The sequence below is a fragment of the Argiope bruennichi genome, chromosome 4, assembly GCF_947563725.1.
Source record: "Argiope bruennichi chromosome 4, qqArgBrue1.1, whole genome shotgun sequence".
Classification (NCBI taxonomy): Eukaryota; Metazoa; Arthropoda; class Arachnida; order Araneae; family Araneidae; genus Argiope; species Argiope bruennichi.
Genome location: NC_079154.1, coordinates 96,859,283 through 96,873,947, shown reverse-complemented (window position 1 = coordinate 96,873,947; position 14,665 = coordinate 96,859,283). Strand labels below are relative to the sequence as shown.

At 27.1% G+C, this 14,665-nt stretch overlaps 1 protein-coding gene and 1 long non-coding RNA gene across 2 annotated transcripts in view; one reads left to right on the top strand and one right to left on the bottom strand.

The window, feature by feature from the left end:
• The window catches only part of LOC129967043 (Na(+)/citrate cotransporter-like), a 102,076-nt gene extending 96,573 nt beyond the window's left edge, over window positions 1-5,503 (bottom strand). Inside the window, exon 1 of the mRNA XM_056081682.1 lies at window positions 5,376-5,503. Within this exon, the coding sequence (XP_055937657.1) occupies window positions 5,376-5,474 (99 nt within the window). The 5' untranslated portion in view covers window positions 5,475-5,503. The remainder of the gene's footprint in view (window positions 1-5,375) is intronic.
• LOC129967044 (uncharacterized) overlaps window positions 2,321-14,665 on the top strand; it is a 49,709-nt gene continuing 37,364 nt past the window's right edge. The window contains exons 1-2 of the long non-coding RNA XR_008784342.1: window positions 2,321-2,423; window positions 2,505-2,579. This is a non-coding gene — a long non-coding RNA (uncharacterized LOC129967044). The remainder of the gene's footprint in view (window positions 2,424-2,504; window positions 2,580-14,665) is intronic.

Sequence of the window (14,665 nt, the reverse complement as noted above, 5' to 3'; positions counted from 1 at the left end):
CAAACATGCATAATAGACTATAGATTATTCATTTTTTTCAGTACTTCAGAAATTACTTTTATCTGCCACATATATATTTTGAAGTACTCCTTGAAATAATTAAGATTTGTGATTTTTTTTTCTGTTCATGAAGATATTGATGTACAAAATTAATTTTTACGCCTTTATAAAGTTTACAAATTTTTTTCTATAATATCTGGCTTAATTGCTGTGAAATCCTTTAATTTTAATTTAATTAAAAATATCTTAAAATATAATTTACTACAATATTTTCTTCATTGAGAACTAAATCTATTTTCATTGCTAATACTAATATTTATTCTAGATTTTTCTTCCATTATTGACTATCAAGTTACGAAAATTCAATTTATTTTTCTACATTGTTTTTTTTAATAATAGCCACTAATTGCCCTCAGAAATAAGAAATTATTAATTTTTTTTTAAACAACACTAAAACTACATTTAGTGTTTTTGCATGAGTACCACAGCACAAAAAAAAAAAAAAAAAAAAAAAAAGATCAACGCAATTTTTTTATGTCTTTCAGTTTCTATTATCTGAAATGTACACCATTCAAGTTTAGTATTCTTATGATTGTTTTTTTGTTTTTTTTTTCGTTTTATCCAGATTCTTTGAACAAGGTATTTGAATTTTAATCACTTTATACTCAAAAAATGGTGATTTACTAAGCCATTTTATTAATAAATACCATTATTTGATGAAAATCTTTTATGAATGTTTTTTTAGCTACTTTGCAATAGCTTTTTCTTATAGATAGGATATAGATTTTCTTATAAATATTTTCTCTTTCTTATTCTCTTTCTTTTACAATAGCTTTTTCTCACCACTTGCTAACATATTAAATTGATTTGACGACTTCCAAATACACTAAAATTTGATACACAATTCCAAAAATTTGATTCTTAAAAAAATTATCTTGTATTTAAAAAAAATTTACATTTTAATTAAACTAAAAAAAAAATCAGTTTTTTTTTATTGATTACTTTTTAAGCGAAGGTAACTAAAAAAGTAAAGACTGAATAGTCTGGGATTCAACATGTTTTGTCGACTATTTGTTTGCGCATTTTTAAGAATTTCATTTAAACAAGACATTTTATGCTCTCATTTTTATGAGAAAAACAATGTGTGCAATAATTTCATATGCCAAGAAAAAATTTATCTCAATTATTGGAACAATAACATTAAAAGAAAAATTCTTACATTTATTATCTTTTTTTTTTTTAAATAAAAGAAATCTGAAAATGAAATTTATGCAAACAATGAATAGAGAATGAAAAAAATGCCTGACATCAGCATGACACAATAATGGAATGGAAAGCATATTATTAACACTATCTGAGATAATTTTTGACTTGTCATTTCATAAGTCGTAATTCTAATTGAGAAAAAAACTTATATTGCGTTAGCATGACAAATCTGTATTAAATTGCATCACCACAAAGTTTAGCTTTTTTAATAGACCAAGTTGTTCTAGTTCATATCTCGTTTTTTATACACATATCATATTTTAATATTTTTCTGAAAAAATGGTTGCTAAATCACGCGCATGCTAAATTTGCGCAAATCTTCTTCAGAAATCTAATTTTTTAAGGGAACCGAGACATATTCAATTCCCATAAAAAAATTACGGCATCAAAGAAGGACGAACCTATTACAAAACATTGAAAAAAATCGCCGAAATTATAAACAAAAAAATTTTTTTTGAAGTAGATATTACAAAAGATGTGAAACAAAGTATAAATATCAAAAATGTTAAAAAGAAATGTTATACATTGGAAAGATGTCGCAAAACAATAGGAAAATGTTGATTTTTTAAAAAAATATTTATAAAATTTATTTGTTATTATAAAAAAGTTGTTATTCTTATAATAACAAATAAGAAAATGGGATAACCTGTAAGTTCATAACCACAAAATATAAGATAAGGAAAATACAGAGTGTTTATAAATAAATATCCCAACTTTGTAGTTCTATTAATAAATTAAAGAAAGTACAGTCTTTTTGTACATAGAAAATCAAAAGTAACAGTTGAAAGTTTAAATTCAACATAGTTATAAGTGTACAATGTGAATCCTTCCAGAAATGAGACAGTAATCGAACAATTTTTTCCTATATGTTTGGTGTAAAGTTTAGACAGGATTGGATATGCGTGTATGGAAATATTTGATTTTTTTCCCATCAAACAGCAGGTTTTTGTCCTCCCCCCCTTCATCTACCAACAGACGTTGACGGAATTAAGACATCTGTTGGCTTTTAAAGAATCTGCAAATGAAAAAAGCGAAAAAATATGGGATGGTGTCTGAAACGTTATGGATCTACCAAGTCTGAAATAGTATGGGATGGTTATCGTATCATTTTCATATCATTCGTATTTTTGGAGATGCTAAATATTATCAGAATAACCGTAATGAATTTAAATTTTCAACTGTTATTTGTAATTTCCGATGAACCACAAGGTTGTACTTAGTTTGTTTTCTTTTAATAGCCTTGAAAAGTTGAAACATTCATTTAAAAAGAACCTTTACAGTTTTGAAGAAAATCGTTACAAGCAGCTTAATATGTGAGTAAAAGCTCTATAATTACATCTATTTTAATTTCAACATATATTAAATAAAAAGAGCTTTAAAAATATTGAATATCATTCAAATTGAAAATCAGAATTTTCTGAAATTTTTGAAGTAAATATTATTATTGATGTAAAACAGAATAAATGTAGAAAAAAGTATAAGAAAAATGAGTACGTATAGAAAGAAAATGTTGGTTTCTTGAAGTATTTATATTTATGATAGGAAATCAAATTGTGTTGCGATTTGATAATATGTATGCTCATAACCATAAGTCAGCAAGGCAAATAAAAACACCCCAAACTTTGCAAAATTTCTAAGTAAAAGCTCACTAAATACAAAAAACTTAATTTAATTTTAATATATTTAAAATAAAGAAATATGAATATCCTTTAGGATTAAAATCTGAAAAATACATAATATTCTTCAATATAAAATACCATTTTCAAAATTTATTAAAAAGTAGAAATAAGTAATAGTAGATTTAATAATGCTCATAAATATAAAATTATATAAATGCAATTAAAATATTTTATACATGCTACCTAAATTTGTAAAGACATGTTTTGAAACAAAATACGAAAAAGCTTTTTATTTTATCAAATATGATAAATTTTTTTGCACTTTTAAAAGTTAATTTATCAATTTACAGTTTTTTAATCAATGCAATTGTAAACCTTTCCAGAGTTGGTGTCCACTATTTTATAAGGTTAAAATTAGGTTTGTTTATCTGTTTTTTTAGATGTTACAAAACTACTTTTAAAATTTAAAAAAAAAATTATTTCAGAGTTGTTAATTTTTCATAATTTATCTATGTACTGTTATCAATTCTCAAAAAAAAAAAAATCTTAGAATTCTTCGAAAATTTTTTTAAAATATTTTATCATTTTTTTTATAAATTGTATAAATTGATTTCAAATCACTTAATTAGAATAATCTTTATCACAAGATTAGAATTAGAATGTTCTTATTATAAGTATGGAACTAAAAGACTTAATATCGCCTATCTCAACGGTATGCGTTTAAGAAAATGGGAAATGGAATGATACATGGATAGGAAATGTTTACCTTTAGATTTTATCTTACCTTCCCACAACATGGACCTTTTTGTGTTTAACTTCCTATTAAAATGAATAAAATCAAAAATATATTTTTGATTTGTTTTGGACCAATTACCTGATAAAGATCCACAGTTTTGTTCCCAAACTCATATATCGACTCGTTTCTTTCTTTATTTATTTTGTTGTTTTTATAAGTTATAGTAATATCGCAATAGGATGATATACGCTTTAATAGACAGATGGAGAGGCAGTCGACCTACTGATAGATTAAGTCCAGTGTTTTATAAGTTTCTACAATTCGAATGATAAAATTTATGCTAAATTTCCTTACGTAATTCGTTTTATTTTTGAGTTAATGATGTTCATGCATAGAGATGGATAAATAAACATTCTGCACAAAATTTGGTATAAATATACAATTTTGATTTATAGATCATATACCAACTTCATTTCTTTATCTAATTTTTTTTCAATAATCTTGTCATAAACAAATATTTATTTCTCAATCTGGATTTTTCAAGCTCAAAAAAGTTAAAAAAAAAAAAAAAAAAAATAAGGAAATTTATAAGAAAAAGAAGCACTCAGAAATTCGATGCCTAATAAATTTATCCAAACTTTTATGTTCATTTTCTAGCTTTTTTTCATAATCGAAAAAATATTTTTATTAATTCTATTATATGTTTTATATTTCCGAATATTTTATTTTCACTTTCTCATTATGTTTATTTTGTTATCTAGAAAACTTTAAATTTAGAGATTTTACCTAATTTTATAATTTGTAGGTAAAGTATTGTGACAGCACCTAATGAAAAAATATCTTTAATTTTTACTAAATATGAAAAAAAAATTAATTGATTTTCCACACATTATCTGCTCTTTTCATACTTTAATTTCATAAATTTTCGTTACATAACTAGAAAACATAATTTTCATTTGTTTAAAAAGAATGTGTACCTATTTTTATGGACTCAATATTTATCGTAGTTTCTGATAGTAGATATCTGAATCTTTCAAAATATGACCACTTTTTTACTTTCACTTAATATTTTCATTCGGTCATACTTTCTCTTCACTTCATAATCCTTATCTAGTTCCTAACAAACTTAATTTAAGTTATTAAGTAAAATTCAGTGATTATAATCACGCTTTTAAAGCGTTCGTTTTCCTTTAATTTCTGAATATTCAACTGAATTCTATATTATTATTCTGATCAAAGTGCGTAGAATTTTACGTACTTTTAAGGATTTAATAGTTATCACCAGTACCTAATGGAATAACCCGAAATTATAAAAAATATGAATCCCTTTTTTTAAAGTTTTTCATACATTATATGTGTTTTTCATATTTTCATATTTTGCTTTCATTTTCAAAATTTTTATTCAGTTATCTTGCAAACTTTATTTACAATTTTTTTTTAATAGAATTTTCCTATTTTTTTTTCCTGTGTCCTATTTTTATGGACCTAATATTTATCACTTATAGCTTACCGCAAGATTCTGAAACCAGGTTACCAAATGAGGTCTTACTCTTTCAGCATTGACACCTTTTTCATTCTTATGATCGTTTTTACTATATTTGTACTTCAATCACCTACCTATGTATCAAAACGTTTCAATAGTCGTCACTGTTTATTTACATTTGATGTCAACAGCACACACTTTAACAACGTTACCAACTAAATATTGACACTCACTCATCTTTGAACAAAGTGCGTACACAAAATGTACTTACGCGAGTACCAATCAGAAGGGGAACCGGAATCAACAAAAACGGTATAACAATGCCCGCCACTGTTCGCCACTGATAGCGGAGGAAAGAGCAAAGAGCCATGAGGGCAGAGATCTCTGGAAAGTAACAGTGAAAAGTCTGAAACCAAAGTTCTATTAAAATGATGATATCCCTTCGTTCTTTGTACTTGCGATTTTATGGTTCAGTAGCTCAAAAACACGATGATAAAATTTAAAAGGGGAAATGTCATAAATAATGAAGTGGATTGTGTAAGATTGTTGCACCACACTTATAAAGTGAGGACACACAGAGTAGGATTTTAAAAGTTCGCATGACGATGATCGATTATTTAAGTTATTAAGGAAAATTCAGTGATTATAATCACGTTTTTAAACCATTCTTTTTCCTTTAATTTCTGAATATTCAACTGAGTTCTATACTATTATTCTGAATTTCAAATATTCAACAACACACTCTTCTAATTTAAATATCATGATGAATCTGCAAAAGTTGACAATATAAGGCAATAAAATAAATGGTTAACTATCAAACAGATGTTAAGCGTTTGACGATTTTGCAATGAATTTATTATTATTTGACAATGCTTCATTTCAAAAAAAAAAAATGATTGTGTGTTTTAAGCTTTTTTTTTCTAAGCTGTCATTCTAATAAAGCGACAGAATTAAAATATATATCTAAAATCTATTCAATGATTAACCAACTTTAAATTACCTTTGCCTTATTATTGCGATATTATATGAATTTATTCTATTTGTTACATTCAAAATTTAACTTTTCAATCAGGGTCGTAAAAAACAGACACGAACTCTTATCGAATATTGCATGGAACAACGGGATGAACACGGAGACGGGAAGTTTTGAGTGAGATTTTTTTGTTTTTTTAGAGAAAAGGACATGAGCATTTCGTGGAAAGTTAATATACACATAACAGCGCGACAAGAGTGAAAGGCATGCGATGGGTAGCATATTTTTTCCGTCGTATTCTCACGGTATATTCTTTCAAAAGTGAAAAAAAAAATCAATGGCAATTTTTTTAGTTGCTCTATATTTCCTCTCCCCCATCCCACTGTAAGCCGTCACTATAGCACTTGCTTTTCTTAAAAGCAATTACTAATATTTAAAAGCCCACACTTTTTATGGACGGATATATAAAAGGATATTTATGTTTTAAAGTTTAGTTCATTTTTAAAAAAAAAAATTTGGAAACATTTTCTATATATCTAAAGAATATAAACTTTTGGTCAATAATACTAACTATTTTTAAGTTTAGCTTTGAATTAATTAATTACCAAGTTGTTTCCATACGCCTTTCATGCATTATGCGAGATGCATATATATTTACTTGTCATTATATTTATTAATGCATAATTGCGTTAGGTGAACAGCTGGTTCGCCAGGAATATTGGTCATATATGATTTCAGATAAATCGTTTAGATAAAACTTCATGACTACGATACCGCCAAATTGTGACATTAATGCCGTGTTATTATGTTTTATTGATTGTGCACATGAACCTTTTCTAACAGAAATAGTTCCATAATATCATAGTGCTAGTAATAACGTAAACATTAGGGCTGTGGTGGCCTGGTGGTAAGGTTTCGGCTCGTGAGCCATAGGGTTCAAGTTCGAGACCCGATTCCACCAAAGAACCGTCGTGTAAGGGGGTCTGTTGCACGTTAAATCCGTCAATGCCAAACGTCCTCCCGCTGGTGTGCCGTGGTGTGGAGAGGGGGTGGGGTGCCACCTCAGGTGTCTTCCTCGTCATTTGACCGCGGCTCAAAATTACGAGGTCCGTCTCAAAATAGCCTTATTGTTGCTTAAAACGGGACGTTAATATAACTAAACTAAATTAAACGTAAACATTCGATTCATCTATATTCTAAATGTCTTTTTCGTATACGAAGTATATATTCGAATTCTCTTTTTCGTATATATTCGACTTTTTCGTATTTACTATCTCGTATAAGAAGTACAGAGAAAGTAGTGTAATGGTTGAAAAATTCAATCTCGAGACTTTTATGAGTCTCCATGTTTCAGACCCTTCTAAGTTCAAAAAACTCATTTTCGGAAAATGCTTGTTTGTCTATGACAAAGATAAAAACGCTTTGAACTACACGGATGAAATTTGGTATGCGGTCTTTATGCCAAATTTGTAGATTTCTATTAAATTTTGAGCAAATTTCTTTCAGAGGAACACTGTACATCCAGCTGTTCGAATATAAATTAACACAATAACTACAAAAAAAAAAAGAGAGAGAGAGAGAGAGAGAGAGAGAAGGTGAACAAAATTCGCTACGAAGAATTAATACGATTTGAGTTTCAGGGCAACAAGCTTTACTAACAATAAAAATGAAAGTGTATGTATGTGTGTCTTAGCGATGTATAGGCGAGACCGATTGATTTAGAGCCACCCATTTTGGCACATATATTTGGAGAATAGAAATGGGCACCTGGAATGGATTATTTTGAAATTTTAATTAGGATATTAAGTAATTAAAAATTAAGCGAAATTTTGGCATCTTTGCGCAATAACTTCTGAAAATATTTATGCATAAAAATAAATTTTACATCGTTTCAAAAATGTAAACTTTTTTTATTAATACCAATTTAATGGCCCTGCGTGTTATTTTTTCCTAAATTTTGGTAACTATTTTAAAATTTAATTTTTTTTTTTAAATTTGGTAATTTTTTTCTCTGATTTCCAATAGTAGGTCACATTGTTCCTCGCAATACAAACCTATTTTCCCCGAATTTCAAATATATTATTAAATGCATTTCATAATAATATTTTCATTGTCGTGAACACCCACACTTCATCTCTATTACTAATAGAGATAAAAAGGAATACATGCATGCCATTTGTCAGCTGGAATCTTATAAAAACAGACCACTTTTTTAGAGCTACCAAATTTAGTTAAAATGTAATTTGAAATATGCCTGCGATTGTTTTTTTTTTTTTTTTTCGAAATTTCCACAAAATTTCATTTTTACTAATTAAGAGAAATTCTGGTCTTTAATGCAGATAACATACAAAAATAATACTGCTCAAAAATAAGATTTTATGATCTTAAAATTGAAAAAAAAAATCGGAAATTTGACTGTATGGTATTTTTTTTCTTACTCTAATTTTAGTAATTTTTTTAAAAAAATACTTTTGTATGTTTTTTTACAACTTTGTATGCATTTTTACAACTTTAAACATGAGTTGTAAAAATGTATCCCACTTTTAATGATGGAAATCAAACCCATTCTTTGTTTTATTCTACATTTTCTCATACTGAGTGAGAGTTATTTTGTGAGATAACTTAGAATATTACAGTAAAGTATCTCATGACATAACTCATAACTTTTATGTTTTTACTTACTATTTTATATATATTTTTTTTCACAACAAAAAAAAATTTTATGAAGAAAAGCACAAACCTTATCTTAATTTTACGTTACTGGCAGTGAATCAGATTTGTATGTTGAATAAAGTTTATATTTCGTGCAGGCATAAAGTTTATTCAGAACTATTTTTGTTTGAAAAATCAGGCAGGTGGTCGTAAGAGGTCATTAAAACAAATAATTACTTCTGACTTTTTTTATCACATGAATAAGATAAGAATGTAAATGAAAAAAAAATCACCGAAAAATCTTTCACTCAATTATTTTCTTTCCCAAACAAATTTATATAAATCTATAAAACTGGATTTAAAAGAGTAGAGAAATCATTGAAACTTTAATTTAGAACTTAAATTTTTAATTAAAATAAATCAATTTGAAATATTAATGAATTAACTAAAATTCTCTCTAAACTTTCTTTTTTTTTTCAATAAAATTTTTTGAAAATAAATCGTTTTTCTTATTTAGTTATGAAATGTATTAAAATTACTGGAAAAAATTAGGGAAATGATTCTATGAATACTGTCTAGTTTAAAGGTAGACATATGATAACCTTATGACACTTGTATTCACTAATGAATTAATTCAACTCGATCTCTTAATGAAATATTGTGGGTTTTTTTTTACTTCATATTATGAAACATTGCAATTAATTAGTAAAAGTATGAGAAGTTAAAAATAAATTTTATTCTAAAAATATACAAATTCTGAAATTATGATAAGCTAAATATAGAGATTTGATTCATTATTATAAAGCTGTGCATATTAAACAATTCAAACTGAGTATCTAACATTTCTTTTAAAAAAATGTAAATAAAAACATTCAGAATAATTAAAAGAAATATTAAAAGAAAATTAATAAGGCAAAATAATTGAAGAAAGTAAGGAAAATTTTAAAAAAAAGTAGAACTAAAAAACAAATTCATTGCTTTCGCTTAATTCAATAATTCATTCATTTAATTTCACTACTAAAGGAATCAATAATTAACAAATGTACATATGGCCATAAAGCATAATATATTTTAATTAAATAATATGTAAATTATAAATATATTACAGAAAAAAAATGACAATAAATGTAGAATGAAATTGTTTTGCTATATAATATTTTACTTGCTTTGTTTTACTGATTACTATTTTCTAATCTTAAAATGAGAGGTGATAAATATTAATCTAAACGTCTGGATATCGCCTTACTTCGAGTTGAGAATAAAATCTTAAAAAAATTTTGATTCTGCATAATTAGCATAAGAAAAAAAAATATCTATTGGTTCTCCATCTATAAATACTGAAGTTTAAAATTTACAAATTTCATTTAAATAAGAAATGAAAAAAATAAATTTAATTTGGAAAAATAAGAAGAAACTTCTTATTTTCATCATCAACAAAGAAAAAAAAATCCTGGAATAATTTCAACGATGCAGAAATAATTTTCGGTCTTTTAGATTTTCAGAATTTATGGAGAAAATTAATCCGAACATTGTTTAATTTTTAATTAATTAAAATTTCCAAGCAATAGCTCCAAATGTACATTGACGCTTTCCAAAATATTGCAATATTAAATTTGGTAGTTCCGAATCTAATGGTCCGTACTTTAAAGAGCCAGAACATACACAAGCATACATTTATCTTTATTAAAAGTAAAGGTTTATAAATTGATTATTTAACTATTCTTCGTTTGCTTCCGGCAAAAAAAAATCACTCTTTATAAAAAAATTCGTTAAAAATTTTTTAATTAAAAAGAAATTGGAACAATCAATGTTTACCAACATTTCATAATATATATCACATTCTTTCAAGCAGATTTTAACATACAAATATCTTTCAACGATCTAGTTTACAAAGCTCAAGGCAAATATAATAAAAAGTGATCACTATTGTTGATCGAATTGGTTTCCACAAGAACAAATTTTATGCTAAAAATCAACTTGAAAGTTAAATAATTAGCCTGCGTATGTGATTACAATGCAATCATCAAACTTGTTGCTTCTTCAAAAGGTTTAACTGATTGCAAAAGCAAAATGGGAAATAAAAATTTCTTGAATAACGAGCTTAAAGAGGGAATATTATAAACGATATTTTAACACGAAAAAACATCATTTCCTGTAAACAATAATAGCTAAATTTTCAAAAATGTAAATCAAAACAAAGGAACGTTGCGTTTGAAGGAAAAAGAGCAAATTTGAGTAAAATTAAAGATTAATTCCTTGAATGTAAAATAAGATTTTAAGCAAATATTTAAAAAATGTGGAAAAACGAATGATGACAAAAAATACAAATAGTAGTTGATTATATAACAACTATCATTAAATACTCTATGCACGAACGAACTTTTCCACTTAATTCTAAAAACTACAAAGTTTGGTTATGTGATTTCACAATTGACTGACATTTTTAAAGGCATATTCTTGGTAAATAAAAGTTCCTACGAACGATTAGGCCTCAAAAATTCTTTTAAAAAATATCATAAATTGATTCGAAAAATTAAATCAATTCATTAAATTCATCCCCCCCCGAATTCTAAGAAATATCAATTTGATTTATCTTATTTGCATCATCTTAATAATTAACGATAGCATATTTAGAAGCAGCTATTCGTATATCTGTTCATTTCTTATCATAATTTTATCAAGCATATTTTTAAAAAATTTTTGTTAAATTTTAAGCATTTGCAGACTTAATCAGTTTTGTTTCGAAATCTCTAACAAATTTGATAAGCATATTTAACTCTTATGAGCTGAAATGAAAAGTAAAATTATATTTCCTACATCAGAATCGAGATTTTAAAGTAAAAAATAATTGATTGATTTGTTAATCAAAAATTTAATCAATTAATCGGTTTGAAAAGAAAATTACCAGTGGTAAGTTTAAATTGTTAGATCAATGTTTCGTCTAGAGGCTAAACGGAGTTAACTTAGGATGGATCTTGAACCGTGGTCAGATGATGAGAGCGACTAGAATCGGATTTCTACTGCAGACTAGACAGCAACTTAGAAATATTGGCTTGAGGAATTTGCAATCAAATCTATTAGATTAAGCAGATGTTATTAAGCTAGTTAGTTCTAAAAATATATTAGAATAATAATTGGTAAGATTTCTATCCATCTCAGAACATTCACTTAGTTATTACATTCTTTATAAACACTGAGCTTTATATACACAAATGTCGATACCATGCAGTGATGAGCTATAATAAGCAGCTATCCAAGGAAGACACAGTAATTTTCCCTAAACTATTGAATTTTTTTTTAAAAAATATCAAAAATAAATCATTTATTTGTTGCTAAGTTGAAATATGTCGAAATGTGAAATTAGATTGATCATTTCAACAAGAAAGGGGCTTTTTAATGTAATTGCTTAAATTCGTCACTGAGGAAAATGCCCGAGAAAGAATCCCCTATCGCTTTATGAACGTGAGCTCTAAATCAGAGAAGGAGGAAGAGAAGGGGGGAGGAAAGGAGCCCTTAGATATAAAGTGCAATAAATCTAAACGTAGGGGAGTGTCGGTGAGGAAATAATATATTCTTTCTCCTACATTTGTTTTTAAATAATCAAAAAAGTATGAATAGAAGAAAATACAATTTTTTTAGATAAATTACTAATCTGACCATAAAAATCGACACAATTGCATTGATATTTTGTTGACGTTGATGAGTGAGGCACCTTTATTTTGCTCTCCCCTTCTTAATCCTCCGTCGCAAAGCTCATTGTACGTGACTGGTTTCTGGCGGAATCGGATTTCAAATCTGCTACTCAGGCACCTTATTGCTACAATGAGTGAGCTAACAACCCTATCTTGCAAGGGCTTAAGGGGGCATCACAGTGATAGTCGTTACGATATAAACACGGGAACCGAGAGTGCAGTTTTAAAAGCTCTCACCGGCGAAGGTCCAACTCCTTGCAGCAGCAGATAAGCTCCCTGTTCGAAATAAAATTCATTATTATTCCATCTGGGGAAGCGAGAATCCCAATACTCGTGGTAGTCCAAGTACTTCTGGTAGCCCCAGGTTGGAAATGCCTTATTGTTGAAAAAAAATATTGCATAATCAAAATATTACTTAGGTACTTACGTACTATCGCAACCATATTGGCGATATTGAATAAAATTCAATGTTACCAATATTAAAATTCAGCACCATAGTCACGTTCGAAATCGGAGTTGCCAATTTGGTGAGTTATCCTGGCATCGTTGTGATAGTAAGCAAGTACCATTACTTCTTCTATCAGATGTGTTGAAGGGTTACTATAAATTTACAGAACAGAATAAAATACAAAAAATACTCACTAATTATAATATATATATATCTTTTTAGCAAAAAAAAAAAAAAAATGTCAAATACATTACATTTTTTTTTCTCGATATTTAGTTCTCTTGAAGTAAATATTCTATTTCTCTACTGTTCAAACAAACCCGATGATTCATTCACTGCCTCAATTGAATTTGCGTACTTCCATTCTTGATTAGAAGTAATAATAAGAATGTCCTGAAAATCATTGAATATTTTATTTCTATTTTTTAATATTTTCTGGAAATATTATCTTCCATAGATAATCAATCAATGAATTTTAGTTTGATGGTTTTATTTCACATAATTCCGAAATTATTAAAGGTAAAAAATAAAATGCATCATAGCATAAAAAATCTCCAAAATAAAATAAATCCTTATCATTAAAAAATATTCAATAAAACAGTTTTAAATTATAGTATTAAAAAAGTATTCAATTTGAAATTTAATATTTATTGCTGTTTATTCGCATGAAAGCTATTAAAAGGTACACACAGATTTTACCAACTTTTGTTTTTGTACGTGGCATGTTTTTTTTGTACAGATCAGACTGATATATTTGATTTAATACTAACCAGTCATTTGATTTAACAGTAAATTTTTTTTGGATAAATTGAATTTATGATCGCCTGATTGCGATGCGCAAATTTAATTTTGAAATCCATTTTGTTGCAAGCAAAAATATATCACGTTACAGTATAAAATCAACTTACTTTTAGATACAAAATAATCTATGCAACTGCTATCGTAATACTTGCTAAAGAAATATTAAATTGAAAATGCAAAACTAGAACATTCGTTAAAATATCATTACATATATAAATATATATAATTCTAAATAAAATTCAGTAAGATTTATTTGATACTAGCCGCTATTGGTGGCCAAGTGGTTGATTCGGGAGTAATTACAATTGAGTCTTTTACACCTAGTTCTATATATTTTTAAGTATCAAATTATGTCAGACACCAAAGCAGTTTATTTTAAAAACCTTAATACTTGTTCTCTTTATTACGTACTGGAATCTTCCAAAATCAGTGACATGGTATTGCTATTAAAAACTTAAATGTGTTATTAATCTCCCTCTAACTGCACACGTTGTCTTTCGCTCTAATGTCATTTCACTTGCTGATTCCACATGTAAACTGTGATGATGATTATCAGTTACTTTTTTTCTTTAGCTTTTAACACTGGAAGATCAAATGTTTAATTAAACAATGAAAATGAATGTTGAATTTTATTCCAAAAATGTAATTTTAAGTCCAATTATCTGTCCTGTACAGATTAAAACATATTCTTACACTTTCTTTTTTATTACTCTCTCGTATACCTAGTTTAGGGAAAGTAAGGCAATCGTCAAAAAAAATTTCCGACTCGAGATTTTGACGAATTTTCACATTCTAGACTTCCCTACTTAAAAAAAAAAAAAGGAAATGTCCGTTTGTCTGTCTGTCTGTGACAAAGATAACTCAAAAGCGTTTTGAGCTACATGGATGAAATTTGGTATAGGTCTTTACACCAAATTTGTATGTTTCTGTCAGGTTATAAGTCAGATCCGTTCAGAGGAAGTCTGTCTGTCCGGCTGCTCACGAAAAATACAAAA